Source organism: Pristis pectinata, chromosome 3 (assembly GCF_009764475.1).
Source record: "Pristis pectinata isolate sPriPec2 chromosome 3, sPriPec2.1.pri, whole genome shotgun sequence".
NCBI classification, from domain to species: Eukaryota; Metazoa; Chordata; class Chondrichthyes; order Rhinopristiformes; family Pristidae; genus Pristis; species Pristis pectinata.
In genome coordinates this window covers 43,241,507-43,267,606 of record NC_067407.1, presented here as the reverse complement: position 1 = coordinate 43,267,606, position 26,100 = coordinate 43,241,507, and the positions used below count along the sequence as shown (strand labels likewise).

General features: G+C 38.8%; 1 protein-coding gene across 2 annotated transcripts; it reads left to right on the top strand.

Annotated features, from left to right (window-relative positions):
* Nucleotides 1-24,895, top strand: prrx1b (paired related homeobox 1b). 2 transcript variants are annotated; one of them, XM_052011946.1, is made up of 6 exons: nt 1-169; nt 428-1,396; nt 5,493-5,668; nt 10,232-10,407; nt 20,949-21,052; nt 24,086-24,220. In XM_052011946.1, the coding sequence occupies exons 2-5, from the start codon at nt 1,147-1,149 to the stop codon at nt 21,019-21,021; spliced, it is 675 nt and encodes a 224-aa protein (XP_051867906.1). In that variant the 5' UTR covers nt 1-169; nt 428-1,146; the 3' UTR covers nt 21,022-21,052; nt 24,086-24,220. The 2 variants fall into 2 exon arrangements, with proteins under 2 accessions (XP_051867906.1, XP_051867905.1); XM_052011945.1 differs by lacking the exon at nt 20,949-21,052 and having other exon boundaries at nt 24,086-24,895.
* Nucleotides 24,896-26,100: the final 1,205 nt, after the last annotated feature.

Here is a 26,100-nt window from a genome sequence, read left to right as displayed (position 1 = left end):
CGCTCGCAATCGGAGCGCCCCGCCAACTACCGAGAGGCGCAGGAGCCTCGCACACGTTCAAACGCAACGGGGCACGGTTTCTATATCTACATGTAGATTTAAAATGTAAGTTAGGGCCATCGGATTAGCCTCTTCTTGCCACAAAGTTGACTTGGCGCTGCGTGTGTAGGTGAGTACATGGCCCTTGTAATATTTTCTTTTGCCTGAAGCAAGGAACTATTTATGGCCGTATGCAAAGGAAAAGCGGATTCTTTTTTGAAGGGGAGGGGGAGGGGAAGGTGCCCAACGATTGGTATAAAACATGCAAATTAGTTCTTTAACCGCAATACAAAACAAGTCTGGGTGAGTTGACGGGATAGATAAACAAGCTGACTCTTTGAAGTATTTTCCTGGCTGTCAGTTTCTCTCTTTTTAATATATTTTTCAGATGATAATTACGTCTTCTAACGAATTACAAAGGGATCCGAGGCCAGATTACAAGAGAGCAAAGGTTTCATTTGCCCGCTCTAATCAAAGTGGTGGGAGTGCTGTGATGGAGAGGGGTCTGTAGAACGTCAGAGGCACAGAACACAGGGGCTTTGCCACGTAATTACAGGCCCGTATTAGCAGAATCTCGTCTCCCTGGGGTCGCCAATTTTAATTTATTCGGCGCAAAACAATCCCTGGACGGCACTCTGCTGGCTTTTGAAGTGCCAGAAAGGCCTTTTTTTTCTGCAAGCAGAAGTATTGCACACTTCAGAGTTCCCCCGCCTAGAGTCTTCCAACCAAAAACTATTTTACCCTCCTGTGTGTGTCTCTCCCTCTTAAACCAGAGTAAGTTGAGAAACCTCACTCGTACATCTGCAAAACATCATTCTTTCTAAACTGATGTCACCTATGTGAGTCAAGAAGGAAGGACAACTTTTCCTCAAGTTCCTGACTATGTACTGCTGTTGCATGGGCGCTGGAGAAGTTACCAACTGTAAGGAAAGTTTGCTCATTTTTTTCCTTTTTTAACGTTTTGATTTTCCGGCGTGGGGTTCAAGTGCGTGGAGACCTATTCTGACAGTATTAGCCTAAACTGGAGGCGAAAGGTGCCGAGGTTCAGAAGATTTATAGAATTTGTATAGATAAATTTTGTTTTTTAAAAGAAGTAGTACCTAAGCCATGACCTCGAGTTATCCCCACGTTATGGACAGACAAGCGTCCTCTGTACCCAGTCGCTTGGAGAACACTATCACAGCAAGTATGGACAATTTACAGTCTAAAAAGAATTTCACGGTGAGTCACCTGCTGGATCTGGAAGAAGTGGGGGAGATGAACCTTCAGCAGGCCGACGAAGGTGTGAGTGAGGCGGGCAGGAAACTGCTCGAGTCTCCGGTGGTGACCAGCGGCAGTGACACTCCCCAACAAGAAAGTAAGTGTGAACAAAACATAAATAAAACGGGGAACAAGGGTTTACTAACGGGATTATCACTGTGGCGCAAAGAGTGATCATCGCATTAACACGTACGTGTAAATGTCGTGGAGCCGTTTGTTATTACGGAAGCGTGGAGATGTCGCTTGGCACAGTCCCGAGGCGCCTTTTATGAGGCAGATGGAGGTAAATGTTTGGGGGGGGGGGCGGGTGAAGGAAAACAGAACACTGAAAAGTTGATGATACAGCATTTCACCTGTAATAGCAAGGTTTTCTACATTCTCGCCTTCTATTTTAAATTCGTCCCTAATGCAAATACATTCTCGATGTAGTGGAGATGTTTAATGGCATCGAGATGGAGTATCGCCCCCTTGCACGCTGTGTTCTAACTAACTAGTGTTTGATACTAAAACCAAGTACAGGTATGCAGAAAAATAGAAACGACTGAAAACTGACAACTAACCAGTACCTTCACGCAGTAAAGTTGCAGTGCAATGTGAGCATTGGAGAGACATTGCATGGAGAGGTAGACTGTTACGTTCAGATGGTTCATATTATCCCACTGGAGAATATTTCAAGGTCATGTCTATATGGATAATAACATTGAATACAATTCATTTGGCAGAAAAGGGAGTATTGTAAATTTAGAGTTAATTATACGAAGAGAAATACGCCGTCCAGCTATTTAGCAGTGCGTCGCCCCCATTAGCAGAACCATATTGCTTTTGATCGTTCATTGTCTGGGAACATGTGTAGCCATTACAAAGTGGACGTATTGGATTTGACAAAAGTGCTTTAAGTGTCCCCACAGACAACAACACTGGTAATGACAGCTAATCTGATTAGTTTGATAAATTGATTGGTCATGCATCAACGATAAAAGACGACATCTTTGTTCTCAATGAATCATGCCTAGCATGTAAAGTTAAGGAAACATTTACTTCTAATTATCCACGGCAACACGCTGGCCAAAACTCACTCGCTCCCCGTGCACAGAATAACTCTGATTTTATCACTTTCTGAAGTAAAATAATTTCCATCTCCAGTAACACTTGAATCTTTTGCATTTCCTGTAAGCATTGAATATAAAGGAATGCGTGATCGGCCGCGGGAAAATATTTAAAATATCTACCCACATATCTTATATAGACGGAGGCCCACATGAGTAAAAGAATGTCAATTCGCACATGATTTGATCTGGGACAGTCCGTTTTATTTGCTTCAGATCTATGAAAAAATTACAAGCCCCCTAAAAAAAGTTTAATTCGATTCTCTTCCAGGTCTGGCACCAGTTCGCTAATAAAAGATAAGGAGGAAAGCGTGTAAATTCTTAGTTCCTTTCATCCTGGTGCAGTTAAGATAAAGATTGTTAGAAGTTTTCCGCCTGCCCCTGGATCAGAGTCTTGATGCTGTCTGATTGATGTGTGGTGTTCAGAATGTCCCCCTCTCTCTCTCCCCCATTCTCTCTCTGTCTTTCTCTCTCTCTCTCCTTCCCTCCAGAGACCCCTACTGACCATTAGATACGGCTTATTGAGCCAGCCTGGCCTAAATTCATCAGCCCCCACCCCTTTACATTTCTCTGACAGCACAGCAGATGTGGATCGGCGCCGGCAATGTGCCCCTGACCGGAGATCTGCCTTGATCCCCTGGTCTGAGAATCTGCCCCAAGCAACACAGCCAGCCTGACTTTCTGAAGAAGGCCCCGGAAAACGTTCGCTAACATTTTATAGTTTATAGTTCTTCCACTACATTTTAACAATCCAATTATGAAACATGTTGCTGGTTGAGAACATTTTGTATCTATAATGTATCTTAATGCCAGTTATTAAGCCAAAGGAATATTGAAAGAGAGGGAAGGGAGTCCGTGCCATCAAGTTAATTCATGCTTTCAAATGGAGACCCGTCTATCCCAATAAAGAATTTAAGGTTAAAGGCACAGTATTAACCGCTGGCCTCCAAGAGATGTGATATTAATCAACGCCTTTTAACAAAAGTAGCAGAAGGTAATTGGAAGATGTGTCCATGAGGGGCTCATCGCGATTTCATTCCGTTTTAGCTGAGCAACCAGTGTCACTCCCGACACGGTGCGGAGAGAGTTCGGGTGTTTTCACATAAACCCAGGGGATGATCCATTCAGTCTACACACTTCACACATTTAAACACTTGCGGCATCCACGCCAGACAGGCACGGACCGACTCGACGGCAACGTCAGAAAGTAAACGGAGTAACAATGCAGAGCGTTTATACAATTAAAACAACGTGATACCATTTCTAGAGGTGTTAGAACCTGGTTTGCTTCCTTTTTGAAGTAATAAAGAACTGGAGTTTTATCTGCACAATGAACATTAAGCGTTCTCAATGGTTCGCTTGAGGTTGAAGGATAATCACAATAATGATTGAATGAGTCTCTTAACAGAAGGGCCGTTACATAACCTTTCACCATTTGATTTTCCCTGGTAGAATGGAAGGCAAACATTGCAGAGACACGGCGATTATAATATGTTTCTATCAAGAAAGTTGTTATTTACTAATTTGATTCGGAGTCTTAATCATCGGTTACAGCTGTAAATAATTATTTAATGCTTGACAATAAGAATTATTTCAGTAGAGGTCTCCAGTGGATTTATTCGGAGATTATGATTTGCTGAAGCCTTGATCTGAAGCGTTTTCGTAGTGAATCAATCCCCCCATTAACTATTGTTCTGTGCGGCCACCAAGGAAATCACAAAATGCCTTGCGCAAGATTACAAACCAATTAACGTACCCTTATATAACAGCACTAGAATACAGGTTCTCGACTAGAGGAGGCGGTGGAATGCAAAGCCTTCACCGCGACAGAAATCAATTGTCTAAAAATTCCCTAAATTGGAATGTACAACCCGCTGGCACTTCGGGCATTATAGCCATTTCTTCAATTAATGTGCGAATCAGGGACATTAATTAAACCAAGCACATTAACTGATTCAGGCAAGTGGCTATATTCTTAAATCAGCATGTACCGCATCTACTGTCATAAAATTGTGATGCCTTCAAAATTTTCCCATTAATTCCAAAATATTCACCATGAACGGGTGGTTATTTCTTAATGCAATATGATGTGCAGTCTATTGTGACATAGAGTTAATTCGTACAATATGTAACTCACATACATCATATAAATATATTGTTCCTCAAACTGGAAATGCTTGGATACCCCTACACGAAACACCTTTCAGTGGTAGGAAGATGGCCATTTCATTGCAGTCTTAGCCATTGAAAGAACAGCCCTTTAACGGACAAAGAATTTATATTTCTCGACCCTCACGCAACTTCCCTGTGCTAAAGAAGATCCCTGCCGTGGTTTCAGTTTCAGTTACAGCTCGGGAAACTTGTAATTCTTGGGACAATATTGATGCTCAGAATCGCAAATCCTCTCATCAATCAAAGCATGGGCCTGGTTTTGGAAAGGGGAATTACAGATAAAAGAAACTGAGGTTTATTTAAGTAGAGGATGCAGCCCCAGGCATACAGAACAGAAATAGTGCTGGAAAAATATGGAACACACAGACCTTATTTTATGACCCATTTATGATTTATAAACAAATACCATCGCAAAGGGGCTCGAAAAGCAACAGGAAAGATTCATTTGATAAACTGAAGTCATATCAAGTACCAGAGACATTAAACTCGCATGGACACCTATGGTTAACATGCTACGTTTAGTAAGTAGTTGTTTAGGATCAGCTAGGCGTTTCGACTGGATATTTGCCCCTCACTTTGGGCGTTTGAGTAGTTTTGCGGACAATGTCAAGTACCCATTCCAAGTGTGGAAATCGAAATGGTTTTATTTTTGTGGCACACGGATTTTGTTGTCTCTCTCTCCCTTCTCCATTAGAGTTGTTTTAAAACAATGATAGTGATTGACCTTCGCGAACAGATTGTTGACGGGATAAGCGCAGTAGTGAGATAGAGAGACGGGCAAACACAACTGCCGTGGTGCACAAATAGCATGTTCTTCAGGTCCCTTGTACTCCTAGTGGAGTTTTTTTTCTCTCTTTTAATTCTGCAAGTGCTAACTGATTAAACGGTGCGTGTAATTGTTTTTATGGAGTGTAGGTGATAAAATAAACACAGAGCAGAAGAAGAAGCGGAAGCAGAGGAGGAACAGGACCACATTCAACAGCAGCCAACTGCAGGCTCTAGAGAGGGTTTTCGAGAGGACGCACTACCCGGACGCATTTGTACGCGAGGATCTGGCCAGACGAGTAAACCTCACCGAGGCCAGGGTCCAGGTAGCATCTTTTTATTCCGTTTTATATTTAGAACAATTGACTTTCCAGTGCAGATTATTTTCAATTTTCCTTGTTTGAGATAAAGGATGACAGAAAGTGAATAGAGAGGTAGAAAGCTATTTTCACAGGTTATTTACTCACTGTTGCTGCCCACATTTGTTATCAGTGTAGGATATGTTGTTTTCCCTTATGCTAAGAGTGGCTGAATACTAAATTATTTTCCCCCATCCCCAACCCCTCCAAATTCTTCGCTCTCAGTAAAGCGATATTGCCACAGACAGGTTGGATTTGGGCACTGAATTATTAGTGCATTCTTTCATGTTCAGTACGCATAATTTTTTTAACATTTATCCTTTTACGTGTACAAGAGCCAAAATGTGCGTACAGTTACAAGAACTTATCAACATGGACAATTTTATTTATGTACCTTGTTTAGTCTCCAATTCTCCAACAATGCTCTATTCCAACAATCTATTCCAACTCCAAAAATGATCGGATTCCAAAGTTGCAATGTTTCATATATCGTATAACGGCATTAAACAAATCAAAGACCAAACGATATCTATAATTGGCGGCTGATGTTGGGGCGAGCCCTTGTATTCTAAAGACTGACAGCATATATGAAGTGGGATTCAGAAATAGTGTGACTGGAAATGGCCACTGGCTATCAGGCACTGTGTTCATTTCAAAAGTAAACACAAAGCCCAGAGCAAACTGTAAGATTGGTAACAACGGATCTAAACCGCAGGAACAGAACTGGAATGAATATACTCTTATTCACTTGTCCTCCTGATAGTATTATTATTATTATTATTTCCAGGCAGTTTACCGTCTGTTATTTCAAACACACAACATAATTTTGACCAGTTTTGTTTTGCTCAAAACATTATCTCTCTGTGCCGGAGCTCCAGCTTGTTAAATTCTACAATCGAACTAATTTGTGCTTTAGTGTTAGATTTAAACCCATTATATCAAAGGGCGGGATCCAGGAGCAAGGAAGCTCCCTTTTAACAAAACATTTAAGTGTTTCAAATGAATTCAGTTGCGCGCGGCATTGATATCATTTGGTTTCTCCAGTTTCACTGGTCAATGTTTACTTGGATGAATTAACAGTATTAATTGTCCTTTCCTAAATTTCAATATTTTTGCACCTGGGCAAAGCTCCCTGATAAAATAGTCGAAGTGGCGCATTGCTGGACTATCTTCAAAAATTCCAAACAGGTTATACCTAGGCGGAACGTGTCCACTAGTTGCACATTTTCTCAACCAGCACACGGATGTTAGGGCTTCAATAGTATTAATTCACCACACAATGAAGTGAAATGGATAAATAGTTTTGATTAAACATGTGAAACAGAGCGACACACCACAATATACAAAGCCATTATAAAAGATGTATTTTAAACTGTGTACGAGATAATGTTTTTGTACCAGTTTATAAAGGAAACCTGAAAGGCAGAACTTTTTTCAATGAAATTTAATGGAAGTTTCCTTCCTGATTAGACTAGGTGTAACACACTAACAGAGTACACACCTACGAGTAGAAAGTATGTCGCAAATTATTGAATATTTATAGTACGGCGGCAGAATATACATTAATGCCCTTTAAATAATAGTGTGGGTAGGTTGGTGTGTTCACTTGCTCAAGTCCAATGAGATCCGCCGTGTAATATTAAAATCTGGACTCCCATAGATTCAAATGTAAGAAAACAACGAGGGGAGCTTTACACCTGAAGCAATGTGTACCTTCAAGTTGAGAACCAAATCTCGCTATCACGTGACCTCAAAATCAATAAGTATGCGTAAACCAGAAGTTGAAAGCTTTGTATCGGTGGATTATCATCCAATCCACCCACTCTCCAATGTAGATCTAATATGCCATGTTCCTTGGGAGATTTCATTGGACTGGAGCAAGTGATCACTTCAAACTGCCTACATTGCATTATTTGTTACGTTAAAATATGCACATTGTTACGAACCAGCAACAAAAGAAACACACTGAGTCATGATTCAGTGTTAAAAACTACTTTATTAATAGCTACTTATGATAATAAGAAAAATAGAAGTAAAAATGTTAGAATGTTAGAAGTAAAAATGTTAAACCTTAAACCTTAACCCCAAAAACTAAACTCGTAGTGTGTGTGTGTGGCAGATTCCCAAACTCCAAGTCCAGGAATGGTTCTTAAAGTTCAGTTCAGCAAGCCATAAAGTGAAACGTGAGCAAAGGCTTCTTCAACAACCATCGTTGCCTGAAGATAAGACCTAGATGTAGAGAGAAAATAGAGAGTAATTACGAAATCCACAGGTTCCACAATGGAACCCAAAGGACACCTCAGTGTTTACTTGGTAGTGACTTCCTCACCCCGAAAGGCTCTCGCATCGTGGCCGTCCACACAAATACCTGTTTCCTTCTACAGGTCAACAACAAAGTGAACTCCACTGTGTTGTTCCCAAGTATCTGCCACCCCGAAAAGCATCTGAAATGTGGCCGTCCACACAAATACCTGTTTCCCTCTGCAGGGTACCAACAAAGTGGACTCTACCAGATTACTCCAAAAATCCATACATGGATTGTAGTGACAGACACAGTTATTGTTTCTCATCCATAGAGAGAGAAACTAGCAGGCTAGTCTCTCTCTCTCTCTCTCTCCTTCAGACTGACTCTGACTGACTGCTTCAAAAACGTCATTACGTCCTTTATCTTCTGTTGTCATAACCACACCAACACACACACACACACACACACACACACACACACACACACACACACACACACACACAGAATGCTCTATCTTAAAGGGACATTCACCAATAGTAACCCAGTTCGTAACAACATTCCCTTCAGTGGCGGCCAGTATTTATTTCCCGATGTTTTGAGAATATGCCTTCTCAGCAGGTGTGGGTGGAAGTCCGGGAGCACTGGTGATCCATCATGCAGATGAGTGAAGAGGTTATGTTCCCCGGCATTGGGCATACGTATATATTTACACTCCATTTCTCTCGATTTTCAGACTCAGCAGGAAAGTTATAATTCCTCATCCTCCCACTGTCCACTGTCATTACCGTGGTCTAGGTCAGATATATCAATAGTTCCCGGTCAAGCCCTTCCAGGTGCGAGCCAGTTCGCAGGATAGCCTCTGCATTTTAGCCGTGCCATTAAATGTTATTCTGTGAATTGAAGTTGCTTCCTTAAATTTTTTTATATTCCTGTCAGGGAAAGGCGAAACCAACCATTTGTTTAAACAGTTAAGAGGTTAGAGTTGTGGACATTTTTTAGTGGTCAGCAAGGTCACTCAAAATGGACTGTCAACTCACCAACTTCTAAGTGGACCTCTTTGAATCTGTAAATGTTCCTAGCAGTTTATCTTCAAACTATTTCCAAAATATTGTATATTTTGAAAAAAAATCCCAGGAGTGTGATTTAACTGGGCACTGACTAGATTTCTATTTACATGGATTTTTTAAACTGAATAAAGGAAAATATCACAAATTAAAATGTACTATGTGGATTCACCCCCGTACGCGCGACGGTGTAGTTTCGTTTTGTTTTAATTGGACATAATGTGGACCGTCCTCTGTCTTCTAGTTTGCAGGGAGGGTGTCGTTAAAAATGAGTTATTGTCGTTATTGAGGGTTGTTCTTCGATTGTTTACAGTAGAAAAAACAGCCCGTTCTGCGCTGTACTGTATTAACGGCACTGTTCATAAAATGCGATACTGCATACATCTTGTCGCCAGTAAAGCAACATACCCGTTCTCTTGATTAGAATTGCAAATTACACTGCGGATTTGCAGAAATGCTAAAAGTTATATTCCTTTTAAATCTGAAGGACATTGGTTCTCGAGATTTATAAGGGTGACTTTCAGCTCCCATGAACATGAAGAGCTGTAAATTACAGTCCTTTCAGGTCCCAGCCTGTGAAGGAGATGGCTTCGTTGAAAGGATCTTCACTGGGAACAAGGTTAGATGTGTGCCATCAAAACACTTTTACATCGCAACTCTCAGAATAATAAACTTCTAGCAAATACTGCAATAGTTGAACCATCGAACGAATTTAAAATATGAGCTTTAAATTCGAATGTATCAACTTGAGAAACCAAATCCGATGGAATCTTAACACTCAGAAACTATTGAAGCCCTAACATCCGTGTGCTGGTTGAGAAAATGTGCAACTAGTGGACCCGTCCCGCCTAAGTAAAAAACCTGTTTGGAATTTTTGAAGATGGTACAGCAATGCGCCTGGCTTTTTCTTCGCGCAACGCCCCGTTCCACCGCCACCGTCCCAAATCAAAATAAAATTAAAAGATATAGCTTTAATGTTGTCCCCCAAAATGCCCCCCTCCCCCCAGGAGATTGCATCATCAAGGCCATTTTCTCCCTATCAGATGACGATCCATCAATGGCTGGCAGAAACCTTTTACTCGGGATATGTCCCGTTACAGAATGTAATGAGCAATGTATCTTTGGCCTGGCAAGAAAGTGAGCCAACGGGTTTTGGGCAAAGCTGGAATGGATAATGATGTTTAAGTGCACGGGGTTTATTGTTTTATTCTCTCCTCTCAGGTTTGGTTTCAAAACAGAAGAGCGAAATTCCGCCGAAACGAGAGAGCCTTACTGGCCAGTAAAAATGCATCCATCCTGAAATCATTCAGCGGAGAGGCAGTGGAGCAGCCCATGGCGCCGCGCCCTGCACCCAGAGCCCAGGACTACTTGTCCTGGGGAACGACATCTCCATATGGGTAATCTCTTATTGGTAATATATATATATAATAACCACATTGCTGGAAATTGCCACTATATAGTAATAGCCAGTCAGTCCTGAACTCAGCCTCCAAGATTCAGAGTTAACTTCCCCAACATGGCGCTCAGCATAATATCGCCTATAAACTCATTAAATTCGAAGCTGTATCCAGATCACGCAGCCTAGTATTAACTTCCCACTGTGAGTAATTCAACTGTGACTAACAGTTTCACTCTAAGCACAACTAAAATTTGACGTCCAGAACCCAAGAACACTTGTTCTGGTTTAGTCCTTTGGTTAATCCACAGTATGAAGGTAATATGCAACCTACTTAACTGCAGTATATGGAAGAATATGTATATAGAATAATGGATATCTGCCGGTAGCAGTATCAAAGTTATAGAGGTGACTGTATTTCAAAAGTACTTTGGCTGCCAAGCTTTTTGGAACGTTTCCATAAAATGGAAGCTGTAGAAATTAGAAATGATTTCTTTATAACAGACAAGCGGCAACATCACAAGGAAGAAACAATTCAATGGCATCACGAAATTAGACAATTACCTACAGGCCAGGGACTGGTGGTTGTCGTTGCAGTATGTGCTCATTCTCAATATAGTGGCAATAATCCGGTAGAGATTTTGTTGTGTCCTGTAGATCCAGACTGAGAAGTGGTTCCGAACATTTTCAATTTCTAGGGGATATTTGACAGAAAATTTGAGTTAAATCCAGTGTAGATCCAGAGAAGGGCTACCCCTACCCAATTAGCTCCAGCATAACTCCAGTTCCCCATACCCACTTTGAACCTCTGTTGTCCTTGATACTGGCCCTAAAATGGCCAAAGAAAAGTGCATTTGTGCTACTTGCAGTTTTTCTCTGAAAATTGTCTGGATATAGCCAGTATTCTTTGCTTCAGATAATCATGACCCAAAGTAATAAACATGTCTGTAGGCATATTTCTTGGCAGGCAAGGCATCAATGTCTCCATGGCAATTTATAATGGCAGGAAAATAAAGCATTCTGGTGGCAGATTTTGGACTGTTTGCTGTGGTAACAAGGAATTGAGTTATACATGGACTCAGTTCCCATTTGGAACTATAGACAAGGCAAAAATGTTAATTAATGTGCAGTATCTGGATCATCAAATATTATTCAATAGATTGAGGATGGTATAAAAACCTCTAAAATATTTCATATAAATGATCAGTTTATGAATGGAAACTCAAATTCAACTCAGTGGCATTAACTCATCTCCAGTATATCATTTTCACAATTCCTGAAATTGATATAGTATGCTCTGTACATACCACATATTTATTAAGATAAATTAAAAAAGAGATAAGCTGAATATTTAAAGTGTTTTGCTGAGGATAATAAATATTCTTTGGAGAATAACTATTCAGAATTCACATTCAATTTCAACCCCACCTGGAGCATTTGGCTCCAGTGAAATACAGGTAATTCTAATACCAATGTTCATTATTTAAGAATGAAACTTTACAGTAAGTTTCGCGTTTAATTGTTTAAAATCAAAGAAGATCATTCACTATTGCACTACATGAGAACAACAGTAATTTTCTTTTCTTTCAGTACCAGTACTACGACCACCAGAACAGTAAATAGCTTCATTGCATTTTTCCATAAATTCCGATGACTACACCATACACACTCTGGATTGAATATCATAATTATAACTAGATTGAGAAAGTTTTGCAATGCATTTCCCTCATTGGAGAGACTGAGTTTAAAACAATAATTACTGGCTATTAATTATACACCCAGATTTTGAGAGATTTTTCTGTTTTAATTGGAATCTGTAATTAGGTGATTAACTTTTTGATGGTTCATCTCATGCTTGTCAGGAACCAGCTGTGACTTGTTAAAATAGTTTGCTCTTTGTTAATTAGTGGATTCAGGAAAGAGATCATTCCATTCTGTGTTCCTCATAGCAATCATAGTTATGGATTTCAGCTTGGTGGTTGTAAATAGAAAGCAACAGAAATATTGTATAATGTTGAAATTCACAGCTAGATCATATTCAGCGGATACATTTTCCCAATATTTTTAGTATCATGCTAGTGTGAATGCATTTTTTTGATTTAACTTACATTGTTATGATTTTTACTTTGCTGTCAGTTTCATGATTTTAAAACTAAATGAAGATAAGTAACGCTCTTAATGGGGAAATGTCAGTTAATGGCAAATATTATACAATGAAATGCAATCTCTCACATCCCTTGCCTTTGCTTTGTTTTATATTTTAAAGCTGTAACTAAGAGGTGGCATGGGAACAATTATTTTGTTTACGAGATATAATGAAACAATAGATTAGTGATTTCATCAGTATTGAGGGCCGGATACAGCCACGCCCTTTTCTCGAAACTATTTAACATGAGTGGACATCACGATATTACATAGAGAAACTATTCAAATGTATGTCCTAGATTGCCTTTGCTAACAAAGAACAAATTAGATAAGCAGCATGTAAATAATTATACATTATTTATCATTGTTGTAATTCAGCATTGTATTTTGAAGTGGATATTTACCATATTTTTAGTGCAAAATGCTATGCAGAAAATACAATGAAGAAGATTTTGATTTAATAGTCAAACACTGTAGATAAAAACAGACAGCTTGGTGGATATGCAACTAGGTTGAAATAGTGTGTGGGATGATTAGTTTAACTTGCAACCATATTGGAAGCTGATACTTTTATTGACCTATTGTACATATTGTAAATTTGTACAAATTGGGTTGCTTGAATATTGTGTGCAAAGTGGTTGAACTATCGCAGAGTAGAACTTTGCCCTTCATACTTTTGAATATTTGCTCCACTTTCCAAAAAGTAAGTAACAACAGAAATCATCACTAACTGAGATGAATGTTACTAACATTACTACAGCCATTAGCTCAATAATTTTTTCATTGTAGTCTATATCTGTTGTAGACAAATGCTGGCTGTCTAACAAATGAATAGATTAGAAAATGAGCCCATTTAAAAATATTACAATAAAAATAATCTGAGAATCCAGTTAATCTTAATTAAACTGATTGGATTTAATATTTTAGCTGCTTCTATGAAAATTAATGATTCCAAACCCACCTGCTAAGTGTTAAGAGAACAATACTGTTAATGGGATTGTCAAAGAAAAAAACCCACTTGGTGACACTTTATTTTTATTCATGACCTGGAGTTCCTCTTATAACTATTTTCCACATTACTCATGTGTTTTACCATATAATTCAGTTTTCAAGTGGTTAACCTAGACACCTTGTTAATGCTCTTGCTTGATTCTAAAGGGATAAAATAAAACTAATTTTTCCTTATAATAATTGCACCCATCCCTTTCAACATCCTGGCCACTCTTATTGGAACCTTTGCTAATGCCATTGCGTCTTTGCTGTAATCTCATCACCAAAAGTGGACAGAGGACTTTAGTTGTCCAGTTAATGTTTATTGCAACTCCCTTTGCATTCTTGGCTCCACCAAGAAAAACATTTTCTGGTATAACTTCTGAAATACCTGCCCTCCAATCTTCAGGTATCTGTGGACAAGTTTTTCCTGGTCCCTCTGATTCTCTACACTTCTCAGTATCATACCATTTATTGTGTATTTCCTCTGTAAGTGCCTTACCTCACATTACATGGATTGAATTCCATTTGCCATTTTTCTGCCCACTTCACTAGTCTGCCAATATTGTCCTGCAGCATGCAGCTATGTTCTTCAATATCAACCATAAGCCTAGTTGGTATCTTCTACAAATGTTTTAATCTATTTTTAAGTCTATTCCACTGATGTATTTCACAAAAAGCAGTGGGTCTACCAATGAGCCCTGCAAGCCTCAAAGTAAATGGCGGCACGGTAGCGTAGTGGTTAGCACAACGCTATTACAGCGCCAGCGATTGGGGTTCAATTCCCATCGCTGTCTGTAAGGAGTTTGTACGTTCTCCCGTGTCTGCGTGGGTTTCCTCCGGGTGCTCCGGTTTCCTCCCACATTCCAAAGACGTACGGGTAGGTTAATTTGGGTTTAAAAAAAATGGGCGGCGCGGACTCATTGGGCCGGAAGGGCCTGTTACCACGCTGTAAGTAAAATTTAAAAAAAAATTTAAATAGCCTTTCAGTCACTAGCAATAGTTGGCAATAGACTCTGCTTTCTAACTGAGGCATTTTGAATCCAACTTGTCACCTCCTCTTGTACCTTTTTTGTGGTCAATCTCCTATGTGACCTTGCTAAAATCCACATATCCCTTTCCCACACATCTGGCACTGCAGCATTGAAAATAGCTGGAGCATGGCGGAGAAGCTTGGCCTACAAATTAAGTCTTCCTCCCTTTGTGCAGTAGTGGGTCCCACTCTAGTAGTGTGGCTGAAGTTTATATTGAAGCCCTTATAAGGTTTTCAGAATACAATGCAGCACTCAGTCAGACTGTGATACAGAAAGAGTCAAATCATTTTAAGGATATGTCCCCATGAGCTTTACAAATTTTAGGGTATGTGTCCAGAGCACAAGATTAATCCCATGAAAAGTTACTCCATACAATATGAGAACAACTTGCATTAATGTAACACCTTTAATATAGAAGTATATTCTGAGGCACTTTAAAAAGTGTAATATGACAAAATGAACCTCAGATAATCATTTAGTTGCCTTCATATAAAAACTCTCCATATTTCAGTCCATTTTTCCTTAATCTAGGTATCCAGGTTAGGTTGAAATTCCACATTCCTAATCTTGACAATCTTCTATCCTGTGGACCGATATGTTATTGCGCATAATCAGTAATAATATATGATGTTTTGAAACAATTAGTAGATTATGATTCAGCATATAATCCTTACATTATGTATCGTAACTATTAAAGGCGATGCCATCTGTACATATTCCTAACCCACATATACTAAGATCTTAACATATGGAAATCATTCCCTCCCTTGGTCCTTTCTTCATACATTCACTATGCTTTCAAGCTTGATATTACCTAACCACTATTTCTGGATTTACCTACTCATTTCAAATTTGTTGACCTGGAATATGAGCCATGGATCATCTTCTTTGTGCATTTATGTGATTGGCACAAAGTCCTAATAATAAGTCCTTTGAATCAGTTAGTTAACACCTATAAATATGGAAGGGAAAGATGGCATGGTTAAAGACCTAATTTTCAGGTATTGGCTTACAATCAATGTCTAGGACAATAATTTATATAAACATCCTATCCACAGTTATTTTACATTTATAAATTACTTACTCGATCAGCTCATTATTCATTTCTACAAATGAAGTTCATCTCATTTTCACACTTCAGATGAAATACCTACTGATGACAATTTTACCAGTAGGGTCAGTATGTACAAATTGGGATGGAGAAGAAATTTCACACTGATAGTAGCTTAATCCAGATTTGTTTTTATGTGCACAAAATTCCATCAGTTTTTGCTGCAGTTGCTAGAAACTGAAGAGTAAATCAGACAGATTTCATGAAACTAAGAGAAATTGATCATCCTCATGGCTAATTCAATAGGGTAGAGAGGGGAAATGTGGACTTTATGTGCTTGCAGTCCTTGTAGCCTGCAAAGTTTAACAGAAAAGCAAATGTTTTAGGACTATGCATTTTTGCATCCTACATACTCACTGTATAACTTAATCTATTCTTTCATTACATGGACTCATGAACCACAGATCTTTGTTCATCAAGGCACTGGAGTGTTAAGGTCTGAGGCAGGGTCTCGCCAGCCAGCTGCTTCAATGTGCATTATTGAATAGTCTGACATTTCTTTTCTCTCCTTGTAAATAAAAATATTGGCCTCCATTCAGCCCCTCCTTACTGGTGTGATTAAAATTTATTGAGTGCCATTCCATGAGGTCCAGTAAGGCATTTTGTTTGAATTAATTCATTTTATTTTCAATTTGCATTTTAGTCCCTGTTTGCTTTCCCTGTTTTCCTTTTAATCTTCTCTCTTCCTTTCCTCAGACAGTGCCACTAACCCTTTAGTATTCAACCCATGTGGCCGTTTTCTTGTGTGAACCTGGGTTGTGAATGGTGATGTCAAAATTGGCAGTGTCACAGCCCAGTCAGATCCTTTCCTCAAACATTTACAGTGTGTAATAGGAATCACCAAATACCAACCGCAAAGATAACAACTTGTACTTGTGTTGCTGAAGTGATTAGAATTTGAAACACTGATTTTTTTTGGGCAAACTAGGTTAAGTTATTTGAAACTTTGCAACATGTGTCCCAGATCAGTTAATTATGTGCAGACTGGGGACAGCCTGTAACAACCTGATTTTTATTGTTTGATGTTACAACAGGCATTTATCCACAATAGTGTTTATCCACTAAGAGGCAGCAGGGACTTGAAAATTTAAATGTTTCTGCATAAATGATCAGTTAGTGTGGGATGTAGTTTAAACATACACTGTACATCAAAAGCTACCTCCAACTTATTCTCAGCACACTTCTTACAATGTGTTCGATCCATACCCAGACTGTCTGTCACATAGAGTCATTTGAAAAATAATACTTGTTACTACTGCCATACTATTGCCATGGGGGCTGTCTTAACCTTGCTATTTATATTTCTCAGCACTTCTGATTTTGATGACAGAAGATCCTTTTCTTCCTGCCTGTACATACTGTTATTACTAATTATCACGTGCAGGCTTTTTTTCCTCTTGTTTTCTAACCAGAGAAAAATAAAGGCATTGGGGTCCCCGCTATTTTGGGGAAATTTGCTGTGGGATTTAATTATGTCCAAAATTACTTGGAACTCACATCTTATATATTTCAGGTCATGACAATTAAAGTTTCCAGCCAATTGTGTGGATTAGGCATAAAATGCTTCAGGACATGCAAACTTGGAAATGTTCCAAGTTTTAATGTGCCATAAATATGTTTAACATAATATAAAATATAGTGTATAATGCAGCAAGAATTTTTACTTACATTTCTTTAAAATTTCATTAAAATATCTGCCAGTGGAAAATGTTAAAAAAAATTATTGAAGTTATAATAGCAGGGCACATAGAAAAATTTAAGGTAATCAGGCAAATTCAACATGGTTTTATGAAAGGGAAATTGTGTTTGACCAATTTATTGGACTTCTTTTAAGAAGTGAACTGCTGTGGATAAAGGGGAAACCAGTGGATATGTTGAACATGAGACTACATCTCAAATACTGTTTACTTATATTAGGAATGATGTATGTATATTGGAAGCAGTTCAGGAAGGTTTATTAGACTGACACTTGGAATAGGTAGGTTGCCTTGTGAGGATAGGTCAGGCTTGAATCTGTAGGAGAGGTGACTTGATTAAATATACACGTTCCTGAAGGGTTTTGCAATTTGGAGAGGATATTTCCTCTTGTGGGAGAATATAGAACTAGGCGTCACTGTTTAAATTAAGGGCTCACCCATTTCAAACAGAGGTGAGGCTAAACCTTTTCTCTTAGAAATCTTGAGTCTTTGGAACTTTCTGTCGAAGAGCAGTAGAAGCAGAGTCTTTGAATATTTTAAGACAGAAGTAGATAGATTCTTAATAAGCAAGGGGGTGAAAAACTACCGGAGGAAGGAGGAAGTATGGAGTTGAGCTTACAATCAGATCAGCAATGATTTTACAGAATGCCAGAGCAGGCTTGAGGAGCCGGGTGGCCTACTCCTAAACCTTATTTGTATGTTCATGTTCATCAGAATAATGTTTTGTTTCCTTCTTCCCCTAAAACACTAGATGTAATTTTACACTGATTTTAAACAAAAGTAATTTTGGGACATTTGCATGTACAACTCATAATGGCTTCTCCCCTGTGACAATGAACCGAGATATATTTGCGTGCAGGAGTCAACATACCTGTAGTAGTTTACACATTTATAAGCATGTCAAATACAAATGTTTCCTTGATATTTTACTCTCTGTATTTATGAATCAATTATGTCTGTTGGCAATAATAAGCAAGAAATGTCCCCGCTAAAGTATCCACTTCCAAATAATAATCTTACCTACTATGGTCCTTGAATTTTGTCTTCAAGCACAGCAATATTAAAAATATACACAGAAAGGAATATCTTAAAACATAAATGCCTCACATTTGAACTTTTCATAGAAGAATATATAAAATTTTGCAATAAAAAATATCAGAATACATTGTGTTGAGTGGAATTTGAGAGGAAAGTCAACTGGTCTGAAGAGAATCTATTCTAGATTTATGCAGGAAACAGTGACATAATTAGCAGAAGTCACAATTTTTCAGTATCGTTGACTACAGGAAGATTGCAAGAGGTTTGGAGAATTGTTAATGCTTTACCACTATTCAACAAAGGGGAGAGTGATAACCCAGAAATCTACAAGTCAATTACTTTAACATTGGCAGCAGGGAAATTATTGGAAACCATTATCAGTGCAAAATAAATTTCTTATTTGGAAATGCTTGAATTAATACCACATTATATCTGACTTATTTGACTAAATTCCTTATGGTATTGGGAAAGACTTATCAGTGTGCTGTGGTAGATAATGCTGTTGTATAGATAAGATAAGATAACTTTATTAGTCACATGTACATCGAAACACATAGTAAAATACATCTTTGTGTAGAATGTTCTGGGGGCAGCCCACAAGTGTCGCCACGCTTCCGGCGCCAACATAGCATGCCCACAACTTCCTAACCTGTATGTCTTTGGAATGTGGGAGGAAATCGGAGCACCTGGAGGAAACCCACGCAGTCACAGGGAGAACGTAAAAACTCCTTACAGACAGTGGCCGGAATTGAACCCAAGTTGCTGGCACTGTAATAGCGTTACGCTAACCACTATGAAACACACAGACACAGACACACACACAGAGTTCTCTCCAAACCCCTGCCCGAGCCCCCCCCCACCCCTGCCATACCCAGTTTTATTCCCCTATCTGCCCATCACCCACACACTTCATCTACTGGGTCTCCCCCTCCCACCTGTCCATCATCCCTCCCTTATCTGGTTCCACCAATCACCTTCCAGCCCCCGACTCTCCTCTCCTTCCCCACCTAGCTCCATCTACCTATCACCCCCCACCCCCCCCTTTGCCTGGCTCTACTCATCACCTTCCAACTTTGCCCCCCCCCGCTTCACTTTGTACCGGCCATCTCCCTCTCCACAGGATTGTAACTAGGTTCAACAGGGACTAACAATGAAGGCCGAAGCAATGCAATTAAGAGGAACATGGTATTATGGAGATTAAATTTGAATTAGAGACAGGAAGCAGGACCTGGTGAAGGAAGATGAATACTTTTCATACTAGGAGCAGGTTTGCAGTTTCCAAGGTTCAGTTTTAGGTCTATGACTCTTCTTAATCTTACAAGGAAATTGGACTTGGGAGTCGGAAGCAATGTTTGAAGATGCAAAACTTATGAAGATGGTTGTTCACTTCTGGATGATGTAAAGGTTGTGAAATGGGCAGAAGCTTGGTAGAAGAAGCTTAATGTGGCAAAGTGTGGCAAAGGTAATTTTTGAGAGGAATAATATGGGAAGACAATAAGCTGTAAATGGCCCAATTTGGGTGAAAAGAGACCAAATGCACAAATTCTTAAAGGTGGTAACACAGGTTAATATAATTTCAAAAGTATATGGATGGCTTGGTTTTTAATATAAAGACATAGAATATAAAATCTACGAGATCAAAGCTTTATAAATCATTGGTTAGATCTGGAGCATTGTGGACAATTCTGGGGCACACACTTCAGCAAAAATATAAAGGATGTAGAAAGGGTATAAGGGAGGTTTACTGAGATGTTACCAAGGATGAGGAACTTCAGTTATGAGAAAAAACTGAAAAACCTACAAAATTTGTTTTGTATCAGAGAAGGTTAGGATTTGACTTTACTGAGGCTTTTAAGATGATGCAGGCTTTTTCAAGATAAACTATTCTCTCTGCTGGGTGAGTCAGTCTCCAAAGGCCATAGGTTTAAACCCCTTTGCAGAAAAAAATGATAAGGAGACTTCTTTTTTTCATTAAGTTTTTGATATCTGTAATGCTCAGCCTAAAAAGGCAGTGGAAGCTGATTCAGTTAATGGTTTTAAGAGGGTTGAGCGAGTTCTTGAGGTTGAGGAACTGTGGGCTTACAACAAAAAGCAAGATGTGAGACCAAGCATGACTGCTATTTCAAATAGCTGGCAGAGCAAGATGGGACAAATATCTTCCTTCTTTGTTGTAAGTGTCCATGATTCTCTGTGGTAGAATTATCCCAGCATCCATAAACAGAATGAAAGTTCCCTATTGGTGTTTAGACTCTATGGTTTCAATTAAATCTTGTTCATGTTTAGAATTACTGGTGCTGATAATCAGAACATTGATGCACCCACACATAGACAAACACAGACATAGCAACACGCGTATGTGATTCTAACTCTCGTGCTGTGCTACGCAATCTGAAATGTATTTATTCACTTGAGACTGAAGTTATTAATTTGGAGTGATTGCCTTGTCAATTATCTGATGTCAATAGAACATTATACCAGTACATCAAGGGTAATTTCCACATTTTCTGTGCAAAACCTTTCTGAACAGACTTTATACACTTGAGGATCAACCTTACCCTTCAGCTAGTCTCTTTGGCCGTACATCCTATTGGACTCCATAAATCCCATCCACAATTCCTCTGTACACAATAGGTATGTATCAATCACATTAATATACACTGTACCCATAAAACCTTGATGTAAAGAGCACTAATCAGTAACACTCAAGCAATGTACACCTGTTATTTTACAGAACTGTAGTTCAGGTGAGTCAGGAAGCATGTAACAACAGGGATCAACTCATGTACTGTATACTGTATACCCTGGTGTTCTCCTGTCTTTGTCTGTCTCAGAAATACACACACACACACACACACACACACACACACACACACACACACACACACACATAGACTATACACATAATACATCTGTATTATTCTACTCTTTTTGAATGTTTGTTATCTATCTTTGTTCCTTAAGAAAATAAAGCAGATGTTTATTCAACTGAAAGAGAAGTTACCATTGAGAACATTAAAAAGTTATTCTAAAATTAAAAGACACAGAGAAAGTATCATAGCATCTATGCAATATTAATGCCTTCCATAATAATTTTTATGCCTATGATGAAATTATGTGTACTCATGATTATGTTAACTACTTAATAATATGAATTATTAAATTCCTAAGCAAATATAATCATTGTTAGCCATTGTGACAGCCTGTCAGTCAATAATTTTTCTATATTGTTTATGAATTGTGTTGGAAGTCATGGAAACTAAGTGAATCAGATTTAGGATAGAATTTCAAGTGAAAAGTAAAGAATATATGCAAAGATAATGTTTTGGAGAACACTGATATCTATCATTTAGAATCTTTATAGATCAGTAAAAAGTTGCACTCTTGCATGAGTTAGGAGCCATGCTTGTGGTTGATATTTTAAGTCTATGGTTTCTGTTGATTGCTTGTGTTGAAATATGTCCTCTTATGGCCACTTGAACAGTTTCAGTGCTGATAAGATCATAAGTACTTAAAGACATAGGAGTAGGAATAAGCCACTTGGCTCTTTGAATCTGCTTTGCTATTCATCGAGATCATGTTCATCATGTTCATCATATTCATCTTCGACCTCAGTGCCATTTTCCTGCACTATCCCTATGACCCCCTCACCCCACCAAGAAACAAAATACTATCTGCTTCTGTTTTGAATGAACTCAGTGACTCAGCCATCACAGTTTTCCGGGATAAAAAATTTCAAAGATTCACTTCCATCTTGAGTGAAGAAATTTCCCGTCAACTCTGACCTCAATTTTTCTTCAGTTCAGTGCTAAGTGGCATACCCTTTATTCTGACACTGTGACCCCTGGTTTTAGACTCTCAACCAGGGGAAACATCCTCCCTGCATCTACACTGTTGAGTCGTGTAAGAATTTTTTAAGTTTCAACGAGATCACCTTTTATTCTTTTAAACTCTGGAGAATACAGATCTATTTTACTCAAAGTCTCTTCAGATAGCAAGCAGGCCATCACAGGAACCACTCTAGCAAATCTTCACTGCAATTCTCTATGGAAAATTTATCTTTTTTTAGGTAAGGAGACCAAAATTGTACACAATACACTCGGTGAAGTGTCACCAAAGTCCTATATAATTGTAATAAGATCTCTTTGTTCTCCCAATAAAAGCTAGCATACCATTTACCTTCCTAATTGCTTGCTGCAATTGCATGTTGGTTTTCAGTGGTTTGTGTACAAGGATACCTAGGTCCCTTTGAATATCAATAGTCTTACACGATTTAAACATTACTCTGCTTTTCTGTTTTGTGCACCACAGTGAATAATTTCATATTTTTCCATGTTATATTCCATTTTCCATGTTCTTGCCTTCTCTCTCAGCTTGTCTTTACCCCCTTAGTTAACAAAAGATCTAAGTGATCCATGTTGAATTAATGTGAGTAACAGGGTAATCAGTTCTTTATTAAGTTAAACACTTTTACTCACAATCTGATGATAGTGAGCCTGCAAAGTGCAAATACGATATAATACATGAATGCAGGATTCTGCTTTATTTAAGCTTGGTTAAGTTGAGGGGGGGGGGGAATGTAACAATCATATTGCACACTGAACAATGAAATACTGGATAGGTAGATTGAATGGCTAGGATTTGAGTGAATTTCCATGTGAAATTAATGAATAAATAGTTGAAAACTTGAAAATTCAGGCAGAGGCATAGCATGTGGCAATTTGGTTATTGCTTAGTGGCATCAGACTCCCAGATAACACCCCCTCTTGCTATTTTCCATTTTGAAATGCCATGGGGTTCAGGATATTTAAGATTCCAATATTTTTAGATACCCATAAAATTAGATGTTGAGTAAACAAACCCACCAGCTCCTGCGTGCATTTCTGCATTGTCTGCATCAGTGAGCAGTTATCTTGTCCCCAGGATTCCGATTGTTTAACCAAACTGAAATTTGAAAAATGCATGGAAAATGAATTCTCGATCATGTATGTTTTTGTTTGGTGGGCCACCACATCTTTTTGCTAAGAACTCCACCATCTCTCTCATGTGCCTCTTCTTTCCATAAATTGCAGGTAAACTTCTTTCTCTTGTTCCATATTTGCATCTGATTGTGGTCTAGTTGAACATCTGAAACCATTACATTAAAGTGGGTTGCTGTTGTACTCCCTGTTCCCCCCTGCTTTTTCACTCCTCTGCTCCATAGCAGATGTAAAGGGCTCAAACCTGCAGCAGAGTGCATTCTAGATTTCACATTTCAACAATTCCTTGGTTCATTTGTTGTTGCAGCTTTATGCAGACATTGCATCACATAGCCAAATTGGGGACTGTTTATTCATGTGAAATGATTCAGACCAGTATTTTATGAGCAGCATCAAAACGCATTGAACTGCAAAAGAGCAATTCATTTTGCAAGGTGATAGCATTTGTACTGTCAGTAAGAGAATATGAATGTAATAAGATCTCCATTTTCCACAATAGATGTTTTCTTTGAAATAGATCCTGATCATATTTTATGCCACTTGTAATTTATCTCTGTAAATATGCAAAGACTACTGATCTACAAACACATTGGAAATTACCATGGTAACAAAGAAAATGTGTAATTAGGTATTATTTCAAGGCATGGTTTTGTTGCTCACTAGCCAACATTGTGTGTTTGTCCCACAGTGCAATGGCCAGCTATTCCTCCACCTGTGCTACCACTAGCCCGACTCAAGGAATGAATATGGCCAACAGTATTGCAAACCTTCGCCTCAAGGCCAAAGAGTACAGCTTACAAAGAAATCAGGTGCCCACCGTGAACTGAGTACCCCTCATGGACTATAGCAACCACGGGTCCGTTCATTCTCCGCAAACAGACATCATCAGAAACAGGTCTCAATGAAGGGACAAGAATGAAAACTACATACATCAACATAATCCCAATGCAACAGGCTAATAAAACACACCGACGCGCACAAATACTTGACCTGTATAGAGCCAGAATTGCTGACGCGTTTCATCCCTGTGGATTTTTAAGTAAAGGCAAGAGTAAGTATATATTCCAGTTTTGTCAAATAAATGTTTTTCAACCCAGATTTAATATACTGGGACACAATTTTTCAAACTTTGGCTAGACCAATTACAAGATTTTTTTTGGTGTATGTTTTAAAGGGACTTTTATTGGGTCTCCAACTGAGTGTTGTATTAAAGTTATATTGTATTGTTTCTATACAGATTTTACATTTTGTATCCATGACAAGGTTATTGTTAGCAATGCATTTTTTTCTATAGAGAAGCTTGGTATGGCTATTTTTTTTGTTGACCAAACATTTTCTTTCAAGATAAGGCAAATCTGATTTCCTACTCTCTCCATGTCTGTAACAACCTTTACCAATTCTGAAAGGGAAAATGGTTCTTCTGTGTACAATAAACAAGCACTCAAAGACGTGGGTTTATATCTGACTAGAAATACATCAATAAATTATTATGAAAATATTGCTGGTGCCAAATGGGTCTTTTTCAAAAATATTTTGGTGAATATTTTGTTGCAATGATGCACCTTGCACAGAAGTCATGCAGGCAAGGACCAATGGGCATTAATGTCTATTGGGTGGAAAGCATGCATGCTCTGGACTGTTTAGTAGCAAGTTCTCTAAGTTTCTGTTGTGAATGTGAGAGCATTAGTGAATAAAAGTGAGCAGGACCCCTTCCGTCCCATACTTCATCCTTCCCCAGGGCACTTTCCTAATCATTCAACAACGCTTCAGACTACTTAGCCTCTGCCAGTTCTCTTTTAAATATGTTGTTAGCCACTATAAATGTTAGACCATAAGACACAGGAGCAGAATTAGGACGTTAGGTCCTTGGAGTCTGCTCCGCCATTCGATCATGGCTGATTTATCTTTCCCTCTCAACCCCATTCTCCTGCCTTCGCCCTGTAACCTTTGACTAATCAAGAACCTATCAACCTCCGCTTTAAATGTACCAAATGACTTGGCCTCCACAGCCATCTGTGGCAATGAATTTCACAGATTCACCACCCTCTGGCTAAAGAAATTCCTCCTCACCTCTGTTCTAAAGGGATGTGCTTCAATTCTGAGGCTGTGCCCTCTGGTCTTAGACTCTCCCACTAGAGGAAACATCCTCTCCATGTCCACTTTGTCCAAGCCTTCCAATTTTCGGTAGGTTTCTGACATACTTTACCAATGGATGATTTGTATAATGATTTAAATGTTGGCCAGAAACTGCAAGTTTATATCTCAAGGATGTACATCCAGATGCAGAATAGAACAAAATTTAAGAGTTGTTAACACAGAACTGAGAATATTTGATATTTGTAACACTATCCTGACGGAGATAGAAAAAACAAAACACACCTGGTTTCTCTCCTGTCAGAGATTCACAGAATTAAAGGAGGCCTTTATGTCCACCAAGTCAATAGCCCCTCTATATAAGAGCGATCTAACTAGCTCCCCGGTCCTTTTCCTACAACCATGCAAATTCATTCATTTTAGATACTTATTCAGTTCCCTTTTGAACACAACAGTTGAATCTGGCTTCACTGTCCCCTCTGGCAGTGCATTCCTGACTCCAACCACTCATTTTGTAAAAATATTTTTTATCATGATATTTTTATTAGTGTCCAGAGCAATTCTCATCATTCAGTAAATGTTGGGATCTATTGGCCACTTACAGCAGAG

Bases quoted from the DNA above. Each gene is read 5' to 3' on its own strand.
- prrx1b (XM_052011945.1), top strand. From the start codon at position 1,147: ATGACCTCGAGTTATCCCCACGTTATGGACAGACAAGCGTCCTCTGTA. The intron at 5,669-10,231 runs GTAGCATCTTTT...CTCTCCTCTCAG, and splicing joins TCACCGAGGCCAGGGTCCAG to GTTTGGTTTCAAAACAGAAG. The intron at 10,408-24,085 runs GTAATCTCTTAT...TTTGTCCCACAG, and splicing joins GGAACGACATCTCCATATGG to TGCAATGGCCAGCTATTCCT.